The sequence below is a fragment of the Martes martes genome, assembly GCF_963455335.1.
Source record: "Martes martes genome assembly, chromosome: 15".
Taxonomy (NCBI): domain Eukaryota; kingdom Metazoa; phylum Chordata; class Mammalia; order Carnivora; family Mustelidae; genus Martes; species Martes martes.
In genome coordinates, this window is record NC_137903.1 from 5,034,239 (window position 1) to 5,060,290 (window position 26,052).

The 26,052-nt window shown below is 57.1% G+C and overlaps 2 protein-coding genes across 2 annotated transcripts; both read left to right on the forward strand.

Moving 5' to 3' along the window:
- The first annotated feature begins 88 nt into the window (after positions 1-88).
- NCSTN (nicastrin) lies at positions 89-14,771 on the forward strand. Its single transcript, XM_080824691.1, has 17 exons — positions 89-207; positions 1,816-1,920; positions 5,693-5,816; positions 6,345-6,466; positions 6,912-7,057; positions 7,771-7,921; positions 8,198-8,307; positions 8,572-8,724; positions 9,389-9,493; positions 9,675-9,752; positions 10,460-10,632; positions 11,938-12,040; positions 12,129-12,224; positions 12,445-12,532; positions 12,794-12,948; positions 13,163-13,375; positions 13,959-14,771. Exons 1-17 carry the CDS (start codon positions 123-125, stop codon positions 14,079-14,081), a joined length of 2,130 nt encoding a protein of 709 aa, XP_080680817.1. The 5' UTR covers positions 89-122; the 3' UTR covers positions 14,082-14,771.
- A 10,434-nt stretch (positions 14,772-25,205) lies between these two features.
- On the forward strand, positions 25,206-25,607 carry NHLH1 (nescient helix-loop-helix 1; the record flags this gene model as incomplete). Its single annotated transcript, XM_080824417.1, has 1 exon — positions 25,206-25,607. The coding sequence occupies one exon, from the start codon at positions 25,206-25,208 to the stop codon at positions 25,605-25,607; it is 402 nt and encodes a 133-aa protein (XP_080680543.1).
- Positions 25,608-26,052: the final 445 nt, after the last annotated feature.

Sequence of the window (26,052 nt, forward strand, 5' to 3'; positions counted from 1 at the left end):
ACGAACTTCCGGTCCCAGGAGCCCCGCCCCCCCCGGACCACAGAGACGGCACCGGTGTCGGCCTAGAGAAGCCACTGCCGGACAAGAGGGGAGGGGAAGCTTCCGCTCAGCCGTGAGGCAAGATGGCCACGGCTGGGGGCGGCTCTGTGGCCGACCCGAGGAGTCGGAGTTTTCTGCGCCTTGTGTCTTTCTGCGTCCTGCTGGCAGGTGAGGCCTCCTCCGCCCGTGAGCTCTGCTGTGTCAGGGGAACCTTCCGAATCGGCCCGCCCGCGACTGCCGCCGTCCCCCTTCTGGTCCCCTCTGCCCCTGTCCCCGCACCCAGTAAATCCTCTTTCTCTTTCGTTCCCGCGACAGAAGTTCCCCCTTTTGCCTGGACTTGACTGGGGGGTCCCTTCTCCCCCGCGACACATCGTGTCTCCCCATTTCCTCCGCCGGGCCTCTTCCTGGACTTCCAGCCTGACCCGCCCACTCTGTCCGGCTGCCTCGTTCTCCCCACGGCCCCAGCCACCCCACCCACTTGTCAGAAGACAGGTGTCAGGCAGCTCCGCTTCGTGCCGGCGCGCGGAGGCCGTGTAGGCTGAGAGCGGCCCGGTTCCGCGGGTGCAGTGCGGCGCTTCAGAAAGCGGATTGCTCCCTCCCTCCTCTGTGGGTTCCACCGAAAATCCGCGTCCCTGTGCTTTGCCTCAGTTTGTCTTATCAGTGAAGTGAGACGAAGTGGGCGGTGGGCGCTCTTAGCTGCTGAGACCGTGGAGTAATGATTCCAGGAACTCGAGGCATTTACAGTGCACAGAAATGTTTGCTTACGCACCTTTTTGTCCTGCTGTAGGTCTTTCTAGTTGGTCGAGCCCTAAAATGCAAACATGCCTGGGTATGACTATGACCCTTCCTTCCCCTAAATTCATGTTGTCTTTAAAGAGCCTCAAAGGAGGGGCGCCCGGGGGTGCTCAGTGTTAAGTGTCTGCCTCCGGCTCAGGTCATGATCCCAGGGTCCTGGGATCCAGCCCGGCATCAGGCTTCCTGCTCCACGGGGCACCTGCTTCTCCCTCTCCCATCCCCTGCTTGTGATCCCTCTCTCACTTCACTGCCTTTCAAATAAATAAGTAAAATCTTTTTAAAGAAATATTTATTCATTTGACAGGCAGAGAGAGAGGAGGAAGCAGGCTCCCTGTTGAGGAGAGAGCCGGATGCGGGGCTCGATCCCAGGACTCTGGGATCATGACCCGAGCAGAAGGCAGAGGCTTTAACCCACTGAGCCACCCAGGCTCCCCAAATAAATAAATGAAATCTTAAAAAAAAAAAAAAAAGATTCCCAAAGGAGAAACCATAGTCACCCCACGCCATAGCCACACACAAATGACCTATGGATGTTGGATTAAGTGACTCATCTTAATTTCTCCCAATTCTGTTCAGATTCCTGGAAAAATGTCTCAGACTTCTCATTGTAATCTTTGTCGTTAGATTTATCTTATCCTTTTATTAACCAGATAGATACATACACACAAGGTGAGAGGCAGAGGTGTGCTCACCCAGGCTACCAGGAGCAGGTACCTCTGAGGCTACATGCTTTTGCTTTAGGAAATGAAGTTTTCTTTCTTTTGCTTTTGACATAAGTTGTCCTAAGTGAAATTTGTAATAACTCCCTGTGGCACCTAGCTGTGTGCGTTCGTTGACTCCAGTAATGTGTCCAGGAAGTGAGAAGAATTTCCCTTAGTCCCATTTTAGAAAGTATGATACACCCAAGCCATACAGCAAGTGAATGACTTGATAGTGCCAATGTCTGTCAATGTTTTCTGACAGTTTTTGTCTTCTGATCAGGTTTCTGCGGGGGAAATTCAGTGGAGAGGAAGATCTACATCTCCGTAAATAAAACAGCTCCTTGTGTCCGTCTGCTCAATGCGACACATCAGATCGGCTGCCAGTGTGAGTTGAGGTTGGGATTTGTGTTTGTGACCATTGACATTTCAGTCTGTGCCCTCGATATGAAGATCCGAGTTCTGCTTGAGAGTCTCAGCACCCAAATCAGTCTGTGTGGGCAGGAAGTGGTAGAGAACTATTTGTCAAACCAGGCGAGATAGTCGTCAGTGTTGCATACCTAAGCTGCTTCTAGTACAACTCGTTTAACTGCCACGACAGACCCATGTAATAGATTCTCTTATTATCCCTGTTTTACAAACGACAAAACTGAGACTGAGAGAAGCTGAGTGACTTTTCCAAGGTCCTCATGCTATTAACTGATGAAACTAGCAGTCGAGCCCCACGGTTCAAGTTCTAAGCCAGGACTCTCAACCATCCGCTAGTTAAAGTAGAAAACCACTGTTTTCTAAAGAGAAGGAAGCCTCGTATTCTATGGAGCCCGCCATCACCCGCTCTCTGAACAATCTTTTTGGAACCGGACGGGCTCTGTTAAGGCAGGGGACTGTTTGTAGAGAAGGCACATGAGAAAGACAAACAGTTGCAGGAGGAATTAGTAAAGCATTCGGATTTGTCTTTGTATGTTTTATAAATGTGTTCCCAAAACAGCATACCCTGACAATACGGTTACAAAACTGTGCAAGGGGAGGAAGCAGTGACGTGAAGGCCGGACCCCAGTTCCTCTGCAGTTTCACTTGTCTTCAGATTTTGTTCTCCTGTGAATAGTTCTGTCAGAATGCAGTTGGGCAACAAGCGGGAAACGTAGAATCAGATCTTGGGGTTTTTTAAAGTTGTATTTATTTGAGAGAGAGAGAGAGAGCAAGTGTACGTGAGCGGGGTTGGGGGGTCACGAGAAGAGCAGAGCGAGAGGGGCCTGGCAGATTCCCTGCTGAACAGGGAGCCGGATGCGGGACTCAATCCCAGGACCCTGAGACTATGACCTGAGCCAAAGGCAGAGGCTTAACTGACTGAGCCACCCAGGTGCTCCAGATCTTTGTTTCTTCATCATCAAATTGGTCACGTCTGAATTTCAGTTTACACCTGCCAAGTGGCTAGATTACACACGCACAAAGCTGAAAGTCAAACTCCCTTCTCTAGACTCTTACCAATGGCGGCTGAGTGAGCAGCGCGGTCCCAGCAGTGAGTACTGTGCGGTCGCCGGAAACCTTCCAGACTGGCAGGAGGACACACACACCGGGAGTGAAGGGCTTGCTTAAGGTCCTTCCTGGAGCTATACTCTGTGTTAATTGTGCCATGTCCTTGGTGCAGGAAGTTCTGGGGGTAGGTTAACTGGCTCCAAACAGTTCCACACAAAATTTGCAGACTTCATTCTTAAACTGGATTTGTGGGTGGCAGAGAGCTGGGTCCAGTGTGGGCTGAGATCAGACTGCTGGTCTTGCTGGGACTCCACTCTGGTGCCAAGAGGCTCTGGGGGTGTTAGGGCCCCCATCCTCCTGGAGGTGTGCTCTCAGAGAGCCTCTCTGGGAATGAGTCATTCTGCTTCATGTTCTTAGAGCAGCTCCATGGGAAGCAATAGCCTGTAGATATGAGCCAAGTGTCAGGACAGAGAAATGACAGGGGAGGGGTTGGGCTCTGGCCACTTCCTCGGGAAGAGCTTGACTCCTTTTCAATTTATTTCTAAGTCTTACTTCATATTTGTCCATCCTGAGCAGGCTACACCCTCTTTAATTAGGATTCCTAGCATGATAAACTTAAGGAGAAAAAGACGTGGGTTTGATTTCCTGATGATAATTCTCTCCTTCTACTGGCCCCTTTTAGTTAGTTATTCGTTTAAAGATTTTATTTTTAAGCAATGTCTGCACCCAACACGGGGCTCGAACCTGCAGCTCAGAGACCAAAAGTCACACCCTCTAGTGACTGAGCCAGCCAGGTGCCCCGTCAGCCCCTTTTAAAGTGCTCCAAGGGGGCTATGTGTAGGTTTCTTCCTTTTCCTTCCTTTCTTTCCTTTTTTAATCTGTCGCCACAGTATGAGACAAATAAGGGTGAAAAAGTTTTTCCTCGTTGAAGGCCCAGAGAAAGTGAGCAAGCTACTCCAGACGACGTAGCCACCAGCTGGAACCCAGGTCAGAATGCAGGTGTTTCAGTCCAGTGTCCTGGCTCGGCTTCCTCTGTGCTCCTTGGAGCTGCAGTGAAATATATTCTGTTCCCCAGAACAGCTCTTCCTTTCTGCACGTTTTATGTGGCAAGGACTCCTGCCTTTCATTGGACCAAGAACCGCCATTGGTAGCTAGATCTTTATTAAAGTTATTCCAGATTCTGATACTACTCTAAAATGTATCATATTCACTATCACCAGGAATTTCTTAGGCACTTACTCTGTGTAAGATGTAGCTGAAGGTTGGGTACTTGCTTCCATGTCTAGATTTTACCAAATCACATGGAAGAAATCTTCTTGGCTGACAGTCGGGATATGCTTAAGGTTTTGCACAAGTTAGAGATATTTCACTGCCTTGACCTCGAGCCGTAATTCTCATGACTGGCTGTATGTAATAAAGAACCATATGAGGGGCACCTGGATGGCACAGTTGGTTAAGCATCTGACTCTTGGTTTCCACTCAGGCTATGAGCTTAGCGTCATGAGATCAAGCCCCACGTCAGGGTCTGAGCCCAGCGCAGAGTCAGCTTGAGGGTCTCTCTCCCTCTCCCTCTGCCCCTCCCGCTCATGCACGCTCTTTCTGTCTCTCTAAAATAAGTGAATCTTAAAACAATAATAATAATGACTGTCTGTGGCAGGTTTGGAAAGTGGACATTCAAGGGCCTCGCCTGTAGAGATTTAGTAGATCTAAGGCCCACGTATCTGTATTTTTTAAAACTCGAGAGTGATACACAGCAAGGGTTGAGAACTACGGCTCAGAGACAATATCCGAATAACACGTCCAATTTTCTGTGGGGAGAAGGCTTGTGGGGAGACCATGGGATGTCTCTTCATGGATCACTAGGGACTTGACGGGCATTTGGGACTATGAACCCTCCATTCTCTACTGTGGTGCTTCCCAGTCTTTGTCATTCATGAGACACATAGAAAATGTTACTTGGGTGGCATCCTGGCATATACGGAAATGGATGATATTTGTAGGCATCCTAGGCTAATGGATGAGTTTGCTTCTAGCTGGGAGTGACTGGCCTAGGGTCTTTGGAAAACCTAGGTCCCCAGAAATGAGTGGGGTCAATATCAGCTCATCATTAATCCAGCAAGCCCCATCAGTTGGGAAGGTCCCCCAGGGTTCTTTATTAATCTTACCCAAAACTGGCTGAAAGCAAGTAAAATCATTCCCAAATAGGGCAGAGGAGTGGATACCCAGGAATTCTCCTGAAGCCAAGGGAGTCTACACATGTGTTCTCACAAAGGAACATTCAGTGCTAGAACTCTGAGCTGGGGTTCTAGAACCTGCCATTTCCTGGAGAAAATACAGTTTGAAAACTTTGGTGTTTGCTGTTCGAGAAATTTGTATGTATGCTTACATACATACAATTGAGGGATGCAGGCAAGAAAATGATCACATAACCTTTCTGAGATTTAGTGAATAAAGCCTTTAGTGTGTAGATTTCCTGGGCTCTCTTGTCCCCCAGTCAGGCCCACCAGCTGGTGGCCCTCAGATGGAGCTGGGTGACTCAGCCTTCGGTTCAAGTCTGGGTCTGGAGACGGCGGCATCCGCCCAATGTCCTGAGCCATGTTTGGGGGATAAATGATCTGCAGAATCAGGCAAAGTCAGAATTGTCAACTGTGGGAGCTTTACTGTGACCCATTCTGTCCTGGCAGCTTCCGTCAGTGGGGACACAGGGGTCATCCACGTGGTAGAGAAGGAAGAGGACCTGCAGTGGGTGTTGACCGACGGCCCCAACCCCCCTTATGTGGTTCTGCTGGAGGGTGCACTCTTCACCAGGTGAGGGCTGTGTGTGCCTGCTGGGAAGACACAGCAGAGAGAGGAAGATTTGGGGAACCATCCTCACATCTGTAAATAGAAACTTCCCTTGGCTTCCCTGGTCTGATGAGGGAAGGGGGCAGGGTGGTAGGAGTGAGTCTCTGAAGAAACATCCACCATCAGTGGAATCATGTTGGTGACCTCATAAATAGAGCTCTAGGGAGTAAAGACCCCAGGGAGGAAGGAGGGGTCCCTAGGGTCCCTCAGAGACAGGGTAGGTGAGATTAAGCCCTGAGCTCTGGTTGGGTCATCAGCCTCGCTTAGGAGTTAGAGACAGAGAGGCAAGAAAGGAGTCAACAGTTGTGGTGGTTTTTGTTTGTTCTAATTTTTTAAGTGTATAGTTGACAAACAACATTACATTAGTTACAGAGTTACAAGAAATCAGTGGGTTGGTTTCCATTAGTTCCCCATTTGTTTCCATCCTTGGACAGATATTGGGACACTAATAACCTTCCCACCTTCCTTCCTGGCCTTCCCTCCCTGTTACAGGAATCTGATGGAGAAACTGAAGGGGAGAACCAGCCGCATCGCTGGCCTGGCCGTGTCCTTGGCCAAGCCCAGCCCTGCATCCGGCTTCTCTCCTAGTGTGCAGTGTCCCAATGATGGGTTTGGTAAGAGCCCCAAAGGATCAGGGGACCTCCCGTCACCCAGAGCTCACTGCTGCTTCAGCGTCATGTCTTTGGAGGGGTTGGGGGTACGCATCTGTCTGGACGTCTGTCTGTGCGTCTGTTTGTGTGTAGGGAAGCAGCTGACTCGCAAACAGGAGATGGTGTTTCTTAGTGTCAGTCATGCCTTCCATCTGCTGCTTCCCCTTCTTCCACTTCTCTCTCATCGTCCCTTTCTGTCACACGCTAGGATCCCTCATCACCCAGCCTCGGGCTCCCTGCTCCCACTGTCCGTTTTACTCTAAGTGGTGACAGGTTGATGCTTGCTTCTCTGAGCCACCCTTTCCTTTGGAACTCTTGGCCCCAACCCAGTGATCTCCTAGCCCTCCTCCCTCCCTGGGTCCCTGAGCGCTTGGAGTCCCAACAGTCCGTCCCCCGTCCACCCCCTCAGGCATTTACTCCAACTCCTATGGACCGGAATTTGCTCACTGCAGAGAAATCCAGTGGAACCCGCTGGGAGATGGCTTGGCTTATGAAGACTTCAGTTTCCCCATCTTCCTTCTTGAAGATGAGAATGAAACCAGGGTCATCAAGCAGGTAATGACTGCCAGCTCCTAGCAATTCTAGTTCCAAAGAGAAGTTTTGTAGGCGCTTCGCCTGTTTGGAGGGACCTCATCTCCCAGCACGCCCGCTGAAAGACAGTTGCTCTGAGAAGAGCCAACACCTCTATTTTTCTCACATTTCCCTTCCCATTTCTATCCTGCCTGCTCTTACAGTGTTGACGGTTAAGGCTGGAAGAAAATAGAAACAGTATTTGCTGTGAAGTAAGGCGTGGAGCCCTGGATAGGAGCCGCGAACATGGTAGAAAGAGCGTCAGACTAGGCGTTGAGAGGGTCAGAGACCTCTGACATTCTTTTTCAGTTCCGGCCAGTTGCTAATTCTGGTCTAGCTTCTTTGTGCTGACACGCAGAGCAATTAGGAGATTTGTTCCATAGTTTCACAGTGATGTCTAAGTGGTCTTGAATTTGATTTTTGATCCTTGGTTCACTGCTCTGTACATCAGATCCCTTTAAGAACTTGAGCCAGGCCATTTGGGATGCGGTCGTGTCGTCCACCCCAACTAAGGCATTGAGCCTGTGGCTCTTTAGTGAGGTTTTCTCTTGGACCTTGTACACCCTGGGTTTGTACCAGAATAACTAGCTCAGGGACAGATGTGACAGTGGCTTCCTGACGGGGCTGGGCCCTCTTTTTGGGGTGTCTGGGCAGGACTCCATGCGAGCTGCCTCCGTGGGGTCTGTCTCCCTCCCTAGTGCTATCGCGATCACAACCTGAGTCCGAACGGCTCAGCGCCTGCCTTCCCGCTGTGCGCCATGCAGCTCTTCTCCCACATGCACGCTGTCCTCAGTACGGTCACCTGCATGCGACGCAGCTCCATCCAGAGCACCTTCAGCATCAATCCAGGTAGGCCAGGTCCAAGGCCCGCCAGGGACACTGGGGGGCTAGAGAGCGTGGGAGGGAAACTACAGGCAGGGAACGTGCGCTGGGAGATGCAGAAATGATTCTGAACAGCTGAGGCCACTGGTCCCTGAAGTGGGCAGAGCAGAGAAACCAACCTTGAGCAGCGGAGACAGAAAAGGATTCCCAGGTCCACAGGGCAGCGGGCAGAGGAATCTTCCATGCCACATCTGGGGCTGCGGCCTCCCTTACGCCTGTTGCTCTCTCCCGTGTCCTGCTCAGAAATCGTCTGTGACCCCCTGTCCGACTACAACGTATGGAGCATGCTTAAGCCTATAAATATGTCTGGGATGTTAGAGCCCGACGACAAGGTTGTGGTTGCTGCGACCCGGGTGAGTGTTGGCCCCTGATCAGGGTGGACGGGGCTGGTCCAGGACGGGCTGGCAGACCTCGTGTGGGCATATCAGGTTTCCGGCTTGCTATGGTGCGGAGCGTCCGTGGAGAGGGATCTGGGATCTGGGCTCTGGGCCTCCCCAGCTTAGCCATTATCCCAGGATATGAACATTCTCTTGGCTAGAATAGGTTCGGGGGCCTGGGGCCTTGTCCTAATGGCCATTTTCAAAGCCTGCCTCCCCTGCCTTTTCTGCTGTGCCCAGCTGGACAGTCGTTCCTTTTTCTGGAATGTGGCCCCAGGGGCTGAAAGTGCCGTGGCCTCCTTCGTCACTCAGCTAGCTGCTGCTGAAGCTTTGCAGAAGGCCCCTGATGTGACCACCCTTCCCCGCAATGTCATGTTCGTCTTCTTCCAAGGGGTATGGAAGCACTCTTTGGCTACGGTAGAATGGGGGGGAGGGGCGGCAGGCGCGGTCAGAGTGGGCGTGGCTATTGTCTGGGGACGATCTGGGCACTTGATGTAGGTGGTTATTCGGCAGAGAGCGTCTGGATGTGACTCTGTGTGTCTCCCCTTGGAGTCCCACATTTTCGGAAGCTTTTGCACCCTGACCTGAAATCGCTGTGTTGCCAGTCCCCTTGTTTCCCCGCCTTTTACTTTTATTCTCTCAACCCTTTTCCTGCCACTCCCACCCAAGGGCCCTGAGGCCCCTGGCTCTCCCCACTGCCACCACAGCCTGGCCCTGGAATCAGGGAACAGCAGCCGTGGCTGAGTGGGCAGAGGGGAGGGAGAGGCAAGGAGCAGGCACATAACAGCTGATGTTCGCCTCGGGCCTTTGCCGAGGCTGCTCTCCCGTCTCTGGGCTCGAGAAGTCCTGTGATACACACGTGTGAGGGCTGGTCACAGCTGGGAGGCGGGGTAGAGAGGAGGGTGGAGTCACGTGACTGCGTGAGCTGGCCGGCAGCTGTGATGACATGGGACAGTAGGCTTCATGCCTTAAGCCTTGATGATCTGGCCTCCCAGGACAGAGCCTACCCTGACTCTTGGGAATCTCTGTTCCGTTTCCCACCCATCTCCACCCTCAGGAAACTTTTGACTACATTGGCAGCTCAAGAATGGTCTACGACATGGAGAAGGGCAAGTTTCCTGTGCAGTTAGAGAACATTGAGTCATTCGTGGAGCTGGGACAGGTGTGCCGCGTGTGTCCTCACCCCCTTCCCTCCTCCTTCATGCTGCCTCCTCTGTGTCCTGTTGTCCCCACTGCTGGTGCCCCCACCTCTCCCCTTGACTTTTCTCTGACCTTACGCCTTTCTCCCGGGCGCGGGCCACCATGGCACCCGTGACACGCACCACACCTTCATCCTCCCCCAGGTGGCCTTAAGAAATTCACTAGAGCTTTGGATGCACACAGACCCCATGTCTCAGAAAAATGGGTCCATACAGAATCAGGTAATCTGAGCATCTTTCCTCCTCACTTCCTGTTTCAACAGCTTACCATATGGGCACCCCTCCCCCGGGCCGTATACCCTGCAGCAGCCCTCAGGGCCTGTGAGACAGGACCTCGGGTTAGGTACCAGCTAAAGGATGGACGACATGGCTGTTTCAGCTCCCCAGGAGCTGTGAGCGCAGCTTGTGTGTCTGGTTTCCCGGGACGGGCAGTTCTCTGACTCCATGCCTAGTAGAGGCCAGGGGAGCGACTAGCTCCTTTCTCTCCGCTGCTGCACCGACCTGCTTGTCCAGGCCGCCCTGCCCGATGCCTGGCTGCTTCAGACTCTCTACCCAGATTGTCTTCAACATTCCTCACCGCTTGCTCAAGACCCTCTTCCCTCTCAGGGTCCAGCTTTAGGCCTGTTTTTCTCATGAGGTGGTCTTCCTGCCCTTCCGGTGTACGGACACCCCGCCCCCGCTCTGGGCTCCTGTGTGGCATCCCGCATGGTTTTGTGGGAGCGATTTGCTCTTCTAATTCTGCACAAGTAGGAAGTTGAGCATCTAGTGAGACTAAGACAGTGTGAGCTGCAGGACACTCAGCCTCAGTTCCCAAGGGCTTGAGGAATTGGGGTGCAGGAGGCCTGGGGGCAGCTCCCAAGACTTGAGGGAGACGGCCCTATGGGCCTAGAAGAGACCTCCGGCCACCCCGAGCTAACCCACTCCCGCAGGTGGAGGCCCTCCTGAGCACGCTGGAGAGGAGCGGAGCCGGTGTCCCTGCTGTGGCCCTCCGGAGGCTGAACCAGTCCCAGCCCCTCCCGCCGTCTTCCCTGCAGCGCTTCCTTCGGGCTCGGAACATCTCCGGCGTCGTCCTCGCGGACCACTCCGCCGTCTTCCATAACCAGTAAGAGTCACCGAGGCCGCAGCCTCGTTCTGGGAGAGAATCTACGCTGCAGTCTGGGGTCTGTGGCGGGGGGACGTCTCTGTGTCAAGAAAAAGCCCCACCCTCCCCTGCCCCCACAGCATCCTCTCCAGAGCGCAGGTCGATTCGTGTCCTCTGCTCAGTAGCCTGCCCACCTCCAAGCCAGGCGCCTCATCTGACTTGACTTGATGGCATCTTCGAGAACAGGCCCCGCTCAGCCTTCCCTGGCACAGAGCATCCTTGCTCAGCCAGCCTCGCCCTGCTCTCCGGAGGCCTGGGTCCCCAGGGCTGCCAGCAGAGGGCAGCACCTCCCGCAGGAGCCGGCGGGAGGACCTGAGCTGGCCAGTGTGGGGCTGTCCCAGGGTGCTGGGCGTGCAGAGTACTCGTGCTCTGAAGTGTAACGTGTGCCTGCCGTTGGGGTAAAAGTGTCCCCTACAGATGAAAGGACTCCAGAGAGAAGGGGTGAGGCCCTGTCGGTCACCTCTCTCCTGGTCCTGGGCACCCCAGACTGCCCCTAACTGCAGCCCTAGGCTATCGGGGGACTTCTCACTGGGGCTGCATTGCTAGGCCCCCAGCTCCCCTTCCCCCTGCCATGAGACCAAATGGGTTTCTGAGTAAAAACACTTAAGTTTCAGTTCTCTGACCCCAGCCAGGGAGGACTTTCTCATTTATCTGGGCCAGAGACGCTTCCAGAGCTCAGGTGAGCACTCTCCTCCATGTCTGACCCCCGCAGCACCTTGGGGTCAAGAATGGTCATTTGCTCACGTTCAGCCTTGCTCCTGTGGGGGCCAGCATACGTCGGGGCTGAAGGCTGGGAGTGCTCTGCTGGGCTCCCTGAGGACCTGGTAAAGTACCGTGTGTCTGGGAGCAGACCCGCTCATCTCCCTCTGCCCCAGCCCACCCTCAACGCTGACATGTGTTGGAACCGCCGCACGAAAGCTCTAGATGGTGGGCGTGCTCCCAGAAAGTCCTCTCAGCCGTCCTGCACGTCTGCAGCCCAAGCGGAGGGGAGAGCGTCTCTTCCGTTTGAAGCTTCCCGGGAAGGGAGACTCCTGCATTCCTGATCTCGTTCGCCTTTTCTCGCGTGTCCGTTAGGAGGGTCCTTGTATTTAATCGCTCCTCTCCCATCTCCCGGTCCCCACCCCGTCTTCGATATGGAACCCTTGTGCTCTCTTCCTTTCCTCGGAGGATGAAAAGAGGAGAGGCTCCTGCAGCAGGGCCTGTGAGGGGGGCCGGGGCAGGGTGCTGGCCACGTGTGGCCGAGGCTCACGGCGCGTCTCCCGGCAGCTATTACCAGAGCATTTACGACACTGCGGAGAACATCAACGTCAGCTACCCCGAGTGGCAGAGCCCCGAGGAGGACCTGAACTTCGTGACGGACACTGCCAAGGTAGCACTCGCCTGGGCGGGGAGCACGGGGACGCTGCTTAGAGGGTAGAAGAGGTGGGCCATTCAGCCCCCTTCCTTGCCTGCCACAGGCTCTGGCGGATGTGGCCACAGTGCTGGCACGCGCGCTGTACCAGCTCGCAGGGGGGACCAACTTCACCGATGCCATCCGGGCCGACGCCCACACGGTAGGGACAGGCGGACCCTGCCTCCTGCGGCAGCCTGCCCCATCCTCTCTGTCACGTGTCTCTTCTCCCAAACCTGGGACGGCACCCGGGTGGGGCTCTCCTGCGTCCCCGTGAGCCGGGCCCTGCCTCCCCAGCCCCTGGCCCACAACAGGGCCTCCCCGGAGAAGGCTCCCTGGGCTCCGGGTCTCGAGGTTGTTGCTTCTCGCTGCCCCAATCCCAGGTCACCCGCCTGCTCTATGGGTTCCTGGTCAGAGCCAACAATTCCTGGTTCCAGTCTGTCCTCAGGCAGGACCTAAGGTCCTACTTGGGTAAGCACCTGCTGTGGGAATGGCACCCTTGGCCAAGGCAAGGGATAGAGAGAGACCGTCTTGGTTTAATCCTTTTTTTTTTTTCCTTTTCTGTCCTGTCCTTTTCTTCCCCTCTGTTTTCCTTTCCTTCTCCTGATACACATCGGATCCATTCTCTTAACCTTTTGTTCTCGGGCCCCTGCCAACCTCGGGCTCCTCTGTCTCACACCGACACCCGTCTTCCACCCTCCAAATCCTCCCTTCCCTGCGGTCTCCGCTCAGGCGATGGGCCTCTTCAGCACTACATCGCCGTCTCCAGCCCCACCAACACCACTTACGTGGTGCAGTACGCCTTGGCAAACCTGACTGGCCAGGTGGTCGACCTTACCCGAGAGCAGTGCCAGGATCCAAGTAAAGTCCCCAGTGAAAACAAGGATGTGAGTGGTAGCAGGTGTGGGAGGTGCCCCGAGGGCCCCTTTCCCCTGGGGAAGTTGGAGAATGTCCTGGGCCCGGCTGGACCCAAGGGGCTGGGATGGAGAGGCTGCAGCGCCTTAAACTCGAGTGTTGGAGAGGCAGTAGCCTGGGTGGAGGCAGACCCTGTCTGAGAGAGGATCGCCTCAGCCCCGCGCCGTGGCCTGTCTTCCCGTGCAGCTGTATGAGTACGCATGGGTCCAGGGCCCTCTGAATGCCAACGAGACAGACCGGCTGCCCCACTGTGTGCGTTCCACGGCGCGACTGGCCAGGGCCCTGTCCCCCGCCTTTGAGCTGAGGCAGTGGGGCTCTACCGAGTACTCCACGTGGACGGAGAGCCGCTGGAAAGACATCCGGGCCCGCATCTTTCTGATAGCCAGCAGAGAGCTGGAGGTGAGCCGGGAGGGGCGGTGTGGAGCTCTCCTTGCGGCTGCTGCCTCTTCCTCACACCCCCTCCCGTCTCCCATTTGGCCCAGATGTGCCACAGAAACCACCTATAACTCTGTCCCTTTTCAGCCAGCATGCCCCGTTAGGAAGCCTGTCTTCACGGAGAGTCTGGGTCTGTACTCACGTTGGAGCTAGGCTCCCACGGAGACCCACGGAGGTGCTCCTCTGCCGGGGACCCCCCGCAGCGCCACTCCCAGCCAGCAGCGTCTCACCCGCTGCTCCTGGGATGTGGACAGGGTCCCCCATTTCTTGAGCATCTGTCATGAGGAAGTCAGTGATGTAATTGCCACCAGAGTCAAAAGTCATGGATCCTAACCTCAGGATGCTTAAAATCTAACTCAGGCAAGGGGGAAAGAAGAGCAGAGATCCCTTACTTCCCTTTCCAAATGGAGAGACTCGGTCTCCCAGTTGGGAAGATGTTGCCTCTGATTGCCTGGGACTTGGCGCTCAGAGCCAGGTCCGGAACTCGGAGGAAACTGGGTTGAGTTCTGAGAGCACCTCTGCCCTTCCCTGCCCGCCCTGCCTGCAGTTCATCACCCTGATGGTGGGCTTCGGCATCCTCGTCTTCTCTCTCGTCGTCACCTACTGCATCAACGCCAAGGCCGACGTCCTCTTCATCGCCCCCCGGGAGCCCGGAGCTGTGTCTTACTGAAGAGGAACCTGGCTTTCCCTGCCAGCTCTACTGTTCATGTCCTAGATCATGTGTCCCGTGGGGACATAAACCACTAGTTTGTCACTGGAACCTCTCTGGGCCTGCTCAGACTGGAATTAATGTAAAGAAGTAGAACCGCCCAAAAGAGACAGGGAGGGAGAAGCAAGTCACCTGTCCTCTCCAGCTCCCCCTGCCCATCTCCCCTTCCATGGTCGGTCCTCACCCCTGCCAGATTCTGGAACGGCAAATAGAAGCTTCTTGCTCCTGTTCGAATCCCAGCTGCGCTCCCTCACTCACCTTCAGGGTCCCTCTTCTCCCCTCTGTCCTGCCCAGGACCACCCTCTGCTCCCCACCCCACCCCGCATCCAACCATTTCCTGTTTTCTCACTGGGAAGGACAGGAAGGCCGGATGCCAGGGACAAACTACGAGGAAGCCCTAAGGAGCAGGCCAGGCCGTCTGGGGCCTAGCCTGCTGTCTCCCTCCTGCTGTCCTGTCCCCAGACCCTTAGATGGCCCAGCAGGGGGGTGGGCTGCTGGGTGGTGGCCCACCTCCGGCCACAGTGCTCATTGTGATTTTATGAAGCTGTAATATCTATTTTTGTTTTCTCTTCTGTGTGTGTGTGTGTGTGTGTGTGTGTGTGTGTAAATATATAAATAGCAAGTTTCATTAAAATAAACTGTCCCACGTGACCTGTACGTGTTCTTCCCCACCCTCACGTTCGGTGACCACGACCAGAAGTCATGAAATTGTTACCTCACGTGCTCTCTCTGGGTCTCCAGGGGCTCAAGGAGTGAGGCTCTGTCAGAAACAGAGGAAGTCCTCCCAGCAGGGCTCCCGTGGCACCGCGGAGCCCGGGCTTCCCTCTTGTAAGAGCCCCGTTAGCCTCGTTAGCCTCGTTTCCCACTTCGTATTGGACGGGCGCGGCTTTGGTCACTGCGAGACACCAGCTCGGGTGCGGAAGTGAAGGGGACCGGCCCTCGGGGAGAGACGGGGGACCGGTGCGATGGCGGGCGGCGGATCTGGAGTGCTCAGACAGCACGCGGCAGGCTTCAGGGCCCTGGGGTGGCGTCTGGAAAGGCCGCCCAGAGCGGGGAGGCATCTGAGTTTCAGTCGGGAGTTCAGCCGCCGAAGCACAGAGCCCGGGAGGCTCGGGTCGCATTCGGGAAGGGCAAGTTGTCCAGGGCACAACGAAGGAGGAGACAAGGCCGGGGCAGGTCACGCGGGCCTGGGCTGGAATGCTGAGGCATTGGGCCTCCTGTTGCCCATGGGCACTTTGTAGACCGAAACAGGAGTGGCTTTGGACTCTCCTGGAAAGAAAACCTTGGCTCTGGGCAAATACTCGAGTTCCCTGGGTCTTTCTGGGAGCAAAATTGCAGAGTATGGCCCACAGCTAAATGCTGGGGCGGGAGGGGTGGGCAGCAGCGAGTCTGGGGAGGGGAAGACCCCTCCGGAGCAGTGCCTGAGGCCATCCTTGTCCCCTCACTGCGGCCCTGGAGCCCGGCCTCTGGGCCCCAAGACCCCAAGACCGCTGATCTGGGAAGGACCTGCCCCCAGTCCCTGGGGCTGGGCTGTTCACCTTCCTGTGTCCCGCTGAGGGGCTGATTTTCCTGGAGGCTCCCCTCAGCGGACATGTTTGGGATTGTAGGAGGTAGAAATGAGCCCCGCTCCACCCCACCCCCACACCCCTCCTGGCCCGCACACTGTGCTGGCGGGAGGCAGGAGCAGCTGCCACCATTGCTGGGCCGACTCCGCGCCTCCCTCGGCCAACAGGGTCTCCCAGCGGACAGGGCAGTGAGCTCCCGCGGCCCGCTGGCAGCTTCGGGAAGCAGGGAAGTGGCTGGGTACCAGCGAGGGGGCCGCACAGCGCCGGCGCCGGTACAAGACAAGGGGCCCGGTCTCCTCGGCCCAGGGAACGCTCCGCGCCAACTTGCCTTCCACCCCCCATGCCACCCCGACCTCACAACCCTCCCACCCCCAAATACAAAAGCAACAAACCGGGCTCTCCCCATGGCTCTTGGGGAGACCAAGCTCCATAGGAGGGGCACAGATCCCCAGCTGACCCCTTCAGGGGCCCCTTCGCTGAGACCTTGGTCTGGCTCCTCCCCACGCACCCGCTGTGCGCTGGAGACCTCATGACCACGGTCATGGCTGGCAGCCGGGTAGGGTCACAGACTTCAATGCCTCAGCCTGCCTCCCCCACATTTGCTTCGGGCCTTGCTCACCCCTGTGCCCCCTGGGGATGTGTCACTTCCCCTCCCTACTTCTATCCATGCGGGGCTTGAAGAGCTGACCACTCTGTCCCAGGACCCAGGCCGTCCTCTGTCCCAGGACCCAGGCCGTCTCTCCCTGCCGCAGCCCCCTCGTATCTCAGCACTGAGGGCTCTGCCGACAGCTGGTGTTTCTTCCCGTGCTTCTCTCAGCCTTCCCAAAAGCAAGTGCTGGCAGATATTTTCATCGAGAGTCTGGTGTTCTGGACCAAGACCCCACCTTATTCAGTAGGACTCTGTTTCTTCGTGGAACCCTATAAGCAGAACTTAAGAATTGTACGTATGATCTCACTCATTCGGCAAATGGGGGAAACAGTCGCCCAGAGTGAGTGAGTGGCTTGCCCAAGGTGAATGAGAACCGAGCTGAGACCAGAACAAGTCTTGTATCTGCACGGGCAGTAATCAACATTTACTGAGCACACGGTGTGACAAGGTGCTCTGTCCTGGCCTTGGAAAAAGCTATGGTGAGACATGGCAGCTTCCCTTAGAGACTTGGGGTCCAGAGCCTGGATGGCAGAAAGGGACAGGACACAGGATAAATAACCAGGCAGAGCAGTGCACGCTCCGTGAAAATCAGTGCCGGGAATAAGTTCTGCCTGAGCTCAGACGACGGAAGGCTGGCGTTGGGCGGGGGGCCCGGTGTGCCATGAATGGTCTGTGTGCTTCTGGAACGGGCCCGTGTTGCCTGCACCGCGCGGAGTCAGACGAGGGGCAGCTGTCCGGGGTCCCTGCTGGCTCTCGCAGCCGCCTCCATGTGGCCTCACTTCCACACTCAACTCCTCAGGGCAGCGGGGATGAAAGGTTGGTCAATTCTTGGGGCCCCGGGATGACTCAGTCGGTTACGTGGTTAAGCAGCAGGCTCTTGGCTTTGGCTCGGGTCATGATCTCAGGGTCGTGAGATCAAACGCCCTGTTGGTCTGGCTCCAAGCTCAGCCTGAAGTCTGCTTGTCCCTCTCCCTCCGCATGCTCGCTCTCTCTTTCTCTGTCTCAAATAAACCAATAAGTAAAATCTTAAAATAAGGGCAGACTGTTGATCAGTTCTTGAACTTTCTAAGGCCGTTAGGAAGTTTTCCTCCCAGAGAGGAAGGCCTGGGAGGCACTTATTGTGCTGTAACCCCAGAACCCTAGGAGTCTGGGGGTGGGTGGTGGGATGGCAACACAAAGGCCATTGCAAAGTGACTCGGAGACTCGGGTCCCGGCCCCTCTATCCTCCCTGAAGTTGTAGCTGAGCTGGGGAAGGAGAGAGCCCTTTCCAGGTTGGGATTTAAATGGCCTGGGGTCTGATTTGTATTCCTTCCTGACTCCACACAGACAAGGTACAGGGGCCCCCACCGTCCTGCAGTGGAGACAGGCAGGCAGAGCTCTGTGCCGTAGTCCTCAGTCCCCGAGTTGTCCCTGAGTCCTTGGAATAGGGAAAACGCGGGCAGAGCGCAGGGGCCACCTCAGGAGGCCTAGAGATGACGCAACCCCAAGTAAGCCTCCAGGCTTAGGCTCCAGTGGGCTGGCCGCGGGGGGGTGGGGGGCTGCTGGGGCCGGGACCCTGGGGTCCCCTTCCGCCCACACCTCCAGAGAGGACTTGGAGAAAGGGCAGGGAGAGGAGAGGAAAGCGGGCATCCTGAAAAGAATAAACCAGTACAGGGAAACAGGAAGTAGGGAAGCCCAGGGCCAAAGGGGGAAAGGGAACTGCGGGAGCCCGGAGCCCGGGAGGTGGGGGGGCGGCGGGCGTGGCTGGGACGGGAGTGGGCCCCGGAGCTGCTGGTGACAGATGGGTGGACACAAAGAGCAGAGCTGCAGGGAAGACAGATGGGTGGGGGAGGGAGGAGGGAAGGCTGGAGGGGCAGTGGTTGGAGGCCTTAATGAGATTGGAGCTGGGCTGGGGCTGCTGCGGAGAGGTGAGCAGAGAGGAAAGAAGAAAGGCGAGGCCGCCCCGGGAGACAAAGGCAGCGAGGCCTGGGGGCCAGGGTGGGAGAGGGCCCTGGCCGGCCACTGGAAAGGGGGGCTTCCAGCCCGGCTGGCAGCGGAGGGAGTGACAGATTGCGTAGTTCACCAGAGTGGAGACCCGCTGTCACCTTCTAGAGGCACCGGGAGGGGAGATGAGAAAGACAGACGGACAGAGCCAGCGTGGGAGCAGACAAGGAGGTGGAGGCAGGGCCAAGGCTTCGCAGCCACACCAAGGCCGCTGCCCAGGCTCCTCCGGCCTGCCTCGCTCTCGTGACCCAGGATGCCGACCAGTCTTTCCCCATAACAGCCCAGCCGGGGGCCACTCCCTGGAAAGGGTCAGGCAGCGTGGCACAGCTAGGGTTAACGCCGTCTGCTCTCCCTGCCAGCCGGCTCGCCTGGTTGGGTCCCCAGGGCTCCCCACATATGTCACCCCCGCTCCTGCCAAACCCACTGCTTCCCAGCTCCTCCGGGCCCTCCCCCCACCCTCAAGGACTAGGCCCCGGACCCCGTGTCCTCCCCACACTCCAGCCTCCCACCCCAGCAATCCACCTTGAAGGCTGTATAGACACGAAAAGATGGTGACAGCCTGAAACACTGGACACAACGGCGCACAAAGTGATGACAACCAGCCACAGGGCCAGCTCAGGCCCCTTCCTGCTCTTCCCGCCCTCCTTGCAGCAGAGACCCTCACACAGCTTGGGGGACAATAGGGGGGGTCTCCTGCCCCCTCGGACCAGGGCTGCCGGCAGCCTGGGCTGACCCCAGAGCCTCCCCTCCCTCACCCATAATGCCTCAGATACACGCATGCATGAAGGTGATTCAAATCACCCCCCACAGATGTCCGGGTTGGGGTGAGTGCTTGGCCTAGGACTCCCCCACAGTGTGTGACAAGCGCCCTGTGAGGAAGGCAGCTTGATTGATCCCCATTTCACAGAGGACAAAACTGCCTAAGTCAGGATTAACGACCCGGTGAAGGTCACCTGGCTCCCCGTCCGGGAGCATCGCTCGTTCTTTCCGGTGCCCCATGTTTTCGGCTCCTCCGTATCACAGGCTTGTGTTCTCCCCTGAGGAACAAACATGGAATCCCTCAGCTGGAGCTGGGGGGCCCCAGAGTCCAGGGTCCCGGGGCCACAGAAGGAGGTCCTAAGGCAACCCCCTCACCATCAAACCCCGGTGTGTGGGGACAGCTCGGGCTGGGTATACCGAGGATGACATCATAGGACCAAATTCTCAGAGCCAAACAGCCTACAAGGAGAGCAGCTGAGGACTGGGACCCTGTTCCTCCCTGCCTTCCCCACCCCCACCCCCAGCAACGGGCGCTTCTGCTCCTGGGGTCCCTCTAGGTTTTGCTTCTGTTTCCCTTAATGTCTCCCCCTGTGGGATGGGACCTCCCGGCCTCGGTCACAGTCCCTCAGACCTAGAGTTCTGTTAATCTTGTCTCCCCGTCCCCGGCTCTCTGCCCCCTCCATGTCTGTGTCCCCACCCTGTCTTGGGCTCCCCCAGGGCTCTCCAGTACCAGGCAGGATCATCCCAGAATTCCCGTGTCTCCCCACCCCCCACCCCCACCAGTGCCCCCAGCTCGCGTCTCTGAGCCCCCACGGAGCTCTCCCGTCCTAGCAGTTCCTCTGTTGTGTCTCTCCTCTCTTGGTCTGCCCGGCACGTCCCTCTCCCTATGCCTGCCCCATGTCTGCTACCCACCGACAGCGTGCTCCCAGTCCCCTCCTTTCCCCCTGTCTCCCCTTCCTCTCCAGCCCACCCCATGGCACTCTCTCCTGGGTCTCTCTGTCTCCCAATTTCTTGGCCAGGGTGGAGGGCAGGAGGGTGGGGGAGGCAGAATTGTGGCTGCTGGGGGCTCATTAGGTGGAGATTGGTTTTTAATCAGCACCATGGCAATGATGATGCAAGAACTGAGATGCCACCTGATCCCCTGTCCCCCAGCCCCCCTCCTCAAGCCTCCTTTCCCCTCCAGCTCAGCCCATCTGCTGGCGCCGGGGCACCTGTCTGGGCCTGCCCAGGTGGGAGTTGGCACCTCCCAGACCTGGGGGTGAGGAGGTTGGGGAGGGATTAGAGGACTCCCCTTAGGGAATGCCTCACCCTGGAGAAAGCCCAGGAAAGGTTGATGGGCAGCAGGGAAATGGCAAATGACTCCGACAACCAGCAGGTGGGGTGTGCTCCTACTGAGGTCTGGGGATAACCAGACCTTTATGCAATAACTCAGTCTCCATGGCAACGTAGGAAGCAGCTATAATTAACCCCATTTTACAGAAAAGGACGTTTGAGGCTTAAGAGGTTAAGTTACTTGTCCAAGGTCACACAGCCCACCAGGGCTTTCTTCACCGTAGCACACTCTCTCCGCAGTGCTCGGGGCCATCGTTCGTTCTGGACACTCGCAAAGGCTCCATGAAGATATTCAACAGCTGGATGGAGGAGAGGACACAGGACCACAGCCCTCTGCCTCTCTGTGCTTCCCTTGATCCCAGCCCCTGCCACCCTGCAACACACACGCACACACGTGCACTCAGACACGTATGCACTCAGACATGCATGCACACGCGTGCGTGCTCATGCACACACACACACACACACACATGGGCTGGAGGAAGCTGAGCTACTCGTGTGAACTTCACCAATGCCCGTTTGCACATAGCTCTGTATCTGGTTTTCTTACTGCTCATTTGCTGCCCCGGCACACTCCCAGCTGTCCAGGCCTCCCTGCCCAGCCTTCTCCCGCGTCCTCACTCTGCCTTTAGCCCTTCCTTTCCTCCCCAGGGCCCCTAATTCCCAGTGGGTCAGCTCCGTGTCGGGAATCTGACCCTGCTACCCCTGGTGCCGAGGAAGGCAGGAGGATGGGGGCTGGGATAGATGGTGTGGGGTGACTGAGTCCCAGGGTGACGAGGGCAGGCGCCTGAACGGGAGCCACAGGCAGCCTCCAGGGGGTCCGCCGGGCACCGGTTTTGTGAAAGATGAGAGCTGGGTGACGAGAGCAAGGGCTCTGGGGTCCTTTCCCACGTCTTAGCTCTGTCCACTTGCATACCTTGGAGAGCCTTCTTCCCAGGAGAAGGGACACAGGGGAAGGGCCGTCAAAGTCACACTGGGACTGGGAATAGGACCATGGCGCTTAAACCTGGCATGCTGGGGGCCTCTGTCCCCACCGCCTCTGGTGTGGAAGACTGAGGGGGTTCATCTGTGATCCTGCCCTGGCTCTCGCCCCAGCCCCACCCCTTCCCCCGGCTCTCCATTTCTTGCTTATGAAATATGCATGGAGAACAGATGTCCCTGCTCCCCTACTCCCTGCCCCCCCCAGGGCCATTCCCCACCCCCAGCTCCCCGGAGGTGGGGTGGGGGGGTGTTCCCAGTTCCCGCTGCCAATGGCTGCCTGGCCTGACTGTTTAATATTGATGAGGGGGGGGCCTGGGCCAGCCAATGGAGGGCTGGGGGTGTGTGTGTATCTCCATATATATACATAGGGCTGGGCCCGCTCAGGTGTGTATGTGTCTGAGAGTGTGTGTGTATGTGTGTGCGTGTGTGCCACTGGCCTCCGTACCTGGCCAAGGCCACCCTCTCCACCTGGGCCTCCATCCTCGCCATGTGTACCCCTCTCATCCGCCCCGGAGCCCGCGCAGCCACGCCACAAGGCTGCCCCCGAGAGCTCTAGAGAGCTGGTCACTAACTTTGCAGACGGATGAGCTCTGAGCAGCCAGAGGAGACCGGGGCTGTAAACGCTGCCCCCATCCTGCCGGCGTGGATCCCCTCACAGGGTCTTCCTAGGTAAAGGGAGAACTGTGGGCTGGGGAGGGGTGGGTGTGTCGCTTGCCCTCTGGCTCAGGTCCCCTCCCGGGCCGTGACCCTGCACTTCCCTCTTCCTCACTCCTCCCCTTGGACTCTTTGTGCCTGTCTGTTCTCAATCGGGTTGAGCGTGGCAGAAGTGGGGCCGGAGGTCCTACCCCTGATGCTTGGGATTTTGCTGCTCTCCCTCATCCTTGGAGCCTGGAACTTTGGGACCAGAAGCGGACTGGGGGTGAGGACTGCAGGGGTAAACAGAAGCTGCTGCCAGGACTGGAGCTGGGAGGACGGCGGGCCGGGGGCAGGTGGAACAGGGATCACATAGGGAGCACGTGGAGGGGCGGGGAGGCGATGGCGGAGCGGTCAGGGGTGCAGCGACACGGGCACGGGGCTGGGACAGACGTGCTCAGAGGAACCCCGCAGCTAACTCCTGAGCCAAGGGTGGGGAGTCGGGGCAGGAAGGAGGTCCTGGAAGGTGCTGACTTCGGGGGCCCTCCATGGTGTTGTCACCCACTCTTGTCCCTGTGCAACCTGGAATGCGGAGCGTGTTCTGAATTTCAGCACTGACCACCTTCTGTTTTGTGTGATGGTTGTGCATGTGTCTGTGAGATAGGGGGACCCTTGCACCTGCCACGCCCCCCAGCGCTTGGTAACCACTTGTCAACTACCCCTGAGCCTGTCTTCCCTGCAGTGGGATGGGGCGGGAGGGGGGGGTGGTCCTGACCTCTGGGAGGAGGTCCATCAGGCCGGAGAACTAGGCTGGTGAGGAAGGGAAGGAGCCTCGGTGCTTCCTGTTTTGGGCGGTTTAGTCCCGCTGAGCTCCCAGTGAGTGGGCCCCATTTCCCCCTTAACACTCCTCCGAAGCAAAGCTTTTCCCAGACCTTTCCCTGCCGCCTCACCCTGACCTCCTCTGGTCCCAGGGACAAACCAACCTCACCCAAGTCCTATAATGGTGTCCCCAAGAAGCTGTCAACGCCCCCCTCCCCTGCAGACCATATCCGATCAGAGGGTGGGCTATGGGAGGACTTGGAGTGGGAAGCTGTCATCCCTTCCCCTCTTCTTCTTTGTGGTGTCACTGAAAGCACCAGGGAAAGGCACCCACCGCTGAAGGTGTTGGAGGCAGAGCTAGAGGAAGGCGCTGGTCCTGAGCAGGGCCATCATAGCCAGAAGAGATACAAGCCCCTGATTCTAAGGGACAGGGAGGTAGAATCAGGTGTCTTCGGGGGTCACGGTGGGCAGTGGGGGGCCGGCAGGCACTGAGCTGGGGCAGCTGTGCCGAGCTCCATATGTCCCAGTCCACTCTACAATGCACGATCTGCGTGTGTACCCCTCCCCCCCGCGAGAGGCAGCAAGGCTGGAGAGGGGCCCTGGGAGGGAGAAGACGGCGAGACCAACGCTCGGAGCTCTCGTCCCAGCTGGGGGAGGTTTCCAGTCATGGCCAACCTCTCTGGAAGCTGTGACTGCGGTCTCGCTCAGTTTTCTTTTTCTTCCTCCTTATTATTACAAAATATTTTTACTATGGTTAAAAAAAAACCACGTAACATAAAAATTTACCATTTTATGTGTACAGTGTGGTAGTGTTAAGTCTATGCATACAGTGGTGAAACAGATCTCCAGAACTTTTCCAGCTTTCAAATCTGAAACTCTACAGCCTTTGAACCACACCTCCTCTTCTCCCCCCACCCCGCCCTTGCCCCAGACCCTGGCAAAGTGCCAATACACATTCTGTTTCTCTCAAGTTGACTGCTTAGATCCCTCATATAAGCGGCATCATACAATAGTGGTCTTTTGGGGACAGGCAGGCTTATTTCATTTAGCATAATGCCCTCAAGTGTCATCTATGCTCCAGCTCCTTTTTAAGGCCAAATAGTATTCCACTGACGGTAGAGGCCACATCTTTCCCTGGCCATCTGCCGCCGGACGTCTGGCTTGTGTCCATATCTTCGTTACGGCGACGAGCGCTACAGTGAACGTGGAAGGGCAGAGAGCGGTTCGAGATCCCGATCTCCATTTTGGGGGGCTACCCCCCGGAAGTGGGATTGCTAGATCATCTGGTAGTTCTGGTTTTAATTTTGGAGGGGTTTTCCACATAAGGTTTTCCACAGTGGCTGCACCATTTTGCAATCCCACCAACACACCGCACGGTCTGAGGGACTCGGTGTCTCCACCTCCTCACCCCACCTGTTACTCGGTTTTTGTTTTGACAGTAGCCGTCCTCATGGGGGGGGTGACAGTTTAGCTCGTAGTGGTTTTGATTTTCTTTTCTCTGATGATGAGGGATGAGGGGCATCTTTTCATGCCTGCTGGCCATCTGTCTATCATCTTGGGAGACAAGTCTGTTCAAGTTTTTCGCCCTTTTTTAATTGCTCTGATGTTTTGTTGTTGTCGGGGTTCTTTATAATCCTCTGGATGCTCACCCCTCATCAGATACAAGATGTGCGCGGGTTTTCCCCCCCAGCCTGCCCTTTCACTCTTCCCGTGGCATCCTTTGACTTGCAGAAGTTTTCAAGTTCCACGTGGTCCATTTGTCTGTTTTTGCTCTGCTGTCTTCCTTTCGGCATCGCATGCAAGAAATCACTGACTGCCAAGTCCAGTGTCATGAAGCTTCCCCTTGTGTTTTATCCTAAGAGCTGTCTAGTTTTAGGTGTTTAGTTCTTCCGCTGGGTCATATCCTGCAACCCTCACCGCTTCTCACCTCCCCTGCTCTCCTGTTGCTCCCTTCCCGCATTCTCTTCCCTTCTTCCCGTCTTTCCTCCTGCTCCTGTACTTGGGTCCACCTGCCTGTCTCTCCCGGACCACCACCCCTCCCACGTTTCTGCCATTCTCCCCGCCCACCTTACAGTACCTCCCTGCTCCCAACACCTGTCCCACCTTCCTCCTGCCCTCCCCATCTCGGAGCTGTCCCCTAATTACCCTAATAACTCCTCCCGCCCCAATCAATTTCCCCTTCTCTCCTCCAGGCTCGGGACTGGAACCCTGACCATGGGACCTTGAAGTGGCTCTGACCTCCTCAGCTCAGTGGCAGACCCCACTCCCCCAGGCCCTTCCTGCCCCTCCCACCACCAGCTTGCAGGCTCCCAGAGGGAGGGGTGGGGAGGGGACCGCGATCTCACAGGGCAGGGGCCTTCCATCATGATGCTCAACTCAGACACGGTGGAGCTGGACCTGCCTCCCTCCCACTCCGAGACCGAGTCAGGCTTCAGCGACTGCGGGGGCGGGGCGGGACCCGACGGGGCTGGGCCTGGGGGTCCGGGAGGGGGCCAGGCCCGGGGCCTGGAGCCCGGAGAGCCCGGCCGGAAAGACCTGCAGCACCTGAGCCGGGAGGAGCGGCGGCGCCGGCGCCGGGCCACAGCCAAGTACCGCACGGCCCACGCCACGCGGGAGCGGATCCGCGTGGAAGCCTTCAACCTGGCCTTCGCCGAGCTGCGCAAGCTGCTGCCCACGCTGCCCCCCGACAAGAAGCTGTCCAAGATCGAGATCCTGCGCCTGGCCATCTGCTACATCTCCTACCTGAACCACGTGCTGGACGTCTGACAGGGCCTGCCTCCCGCCTCGCGGGGGTCCCCGGCCCCTCCTCCCCCCCTGCATCCCAGCAAGGCACGGAGTCCCGCAGGCCCCGGCGGGCGGGGTGACCCCCGCCCCACCCCAACCCCCCGCAGGTGCCGGCCGACTGGTGGCTAACAAAAGCCTGACCTCCTCTTTCCCACCCCTGGGTGGGGGGGCCCTCCCCCACGGAGGGCGATTCTCCTGTACCTCCCAGTGTTTGTGGTTGGGGCCCAGCTGGTCAGAAATGTTTGCCTGGATGGTCCGTGTAGGGTTCTTGCTGGGGTTCCTAAGCGGTCTCCCTAGCTCTCTCAAGGTCTGCTGCCTCTTCTAATCCCACGACCAAATTTCCAGAGACCCCAGACTCTGTCTCTGTCTCCCAGCCTCTTTCCAGCTTCTCCTGCCCCTGGGAGGGAGGGTCATAGGCAAGGGAAGG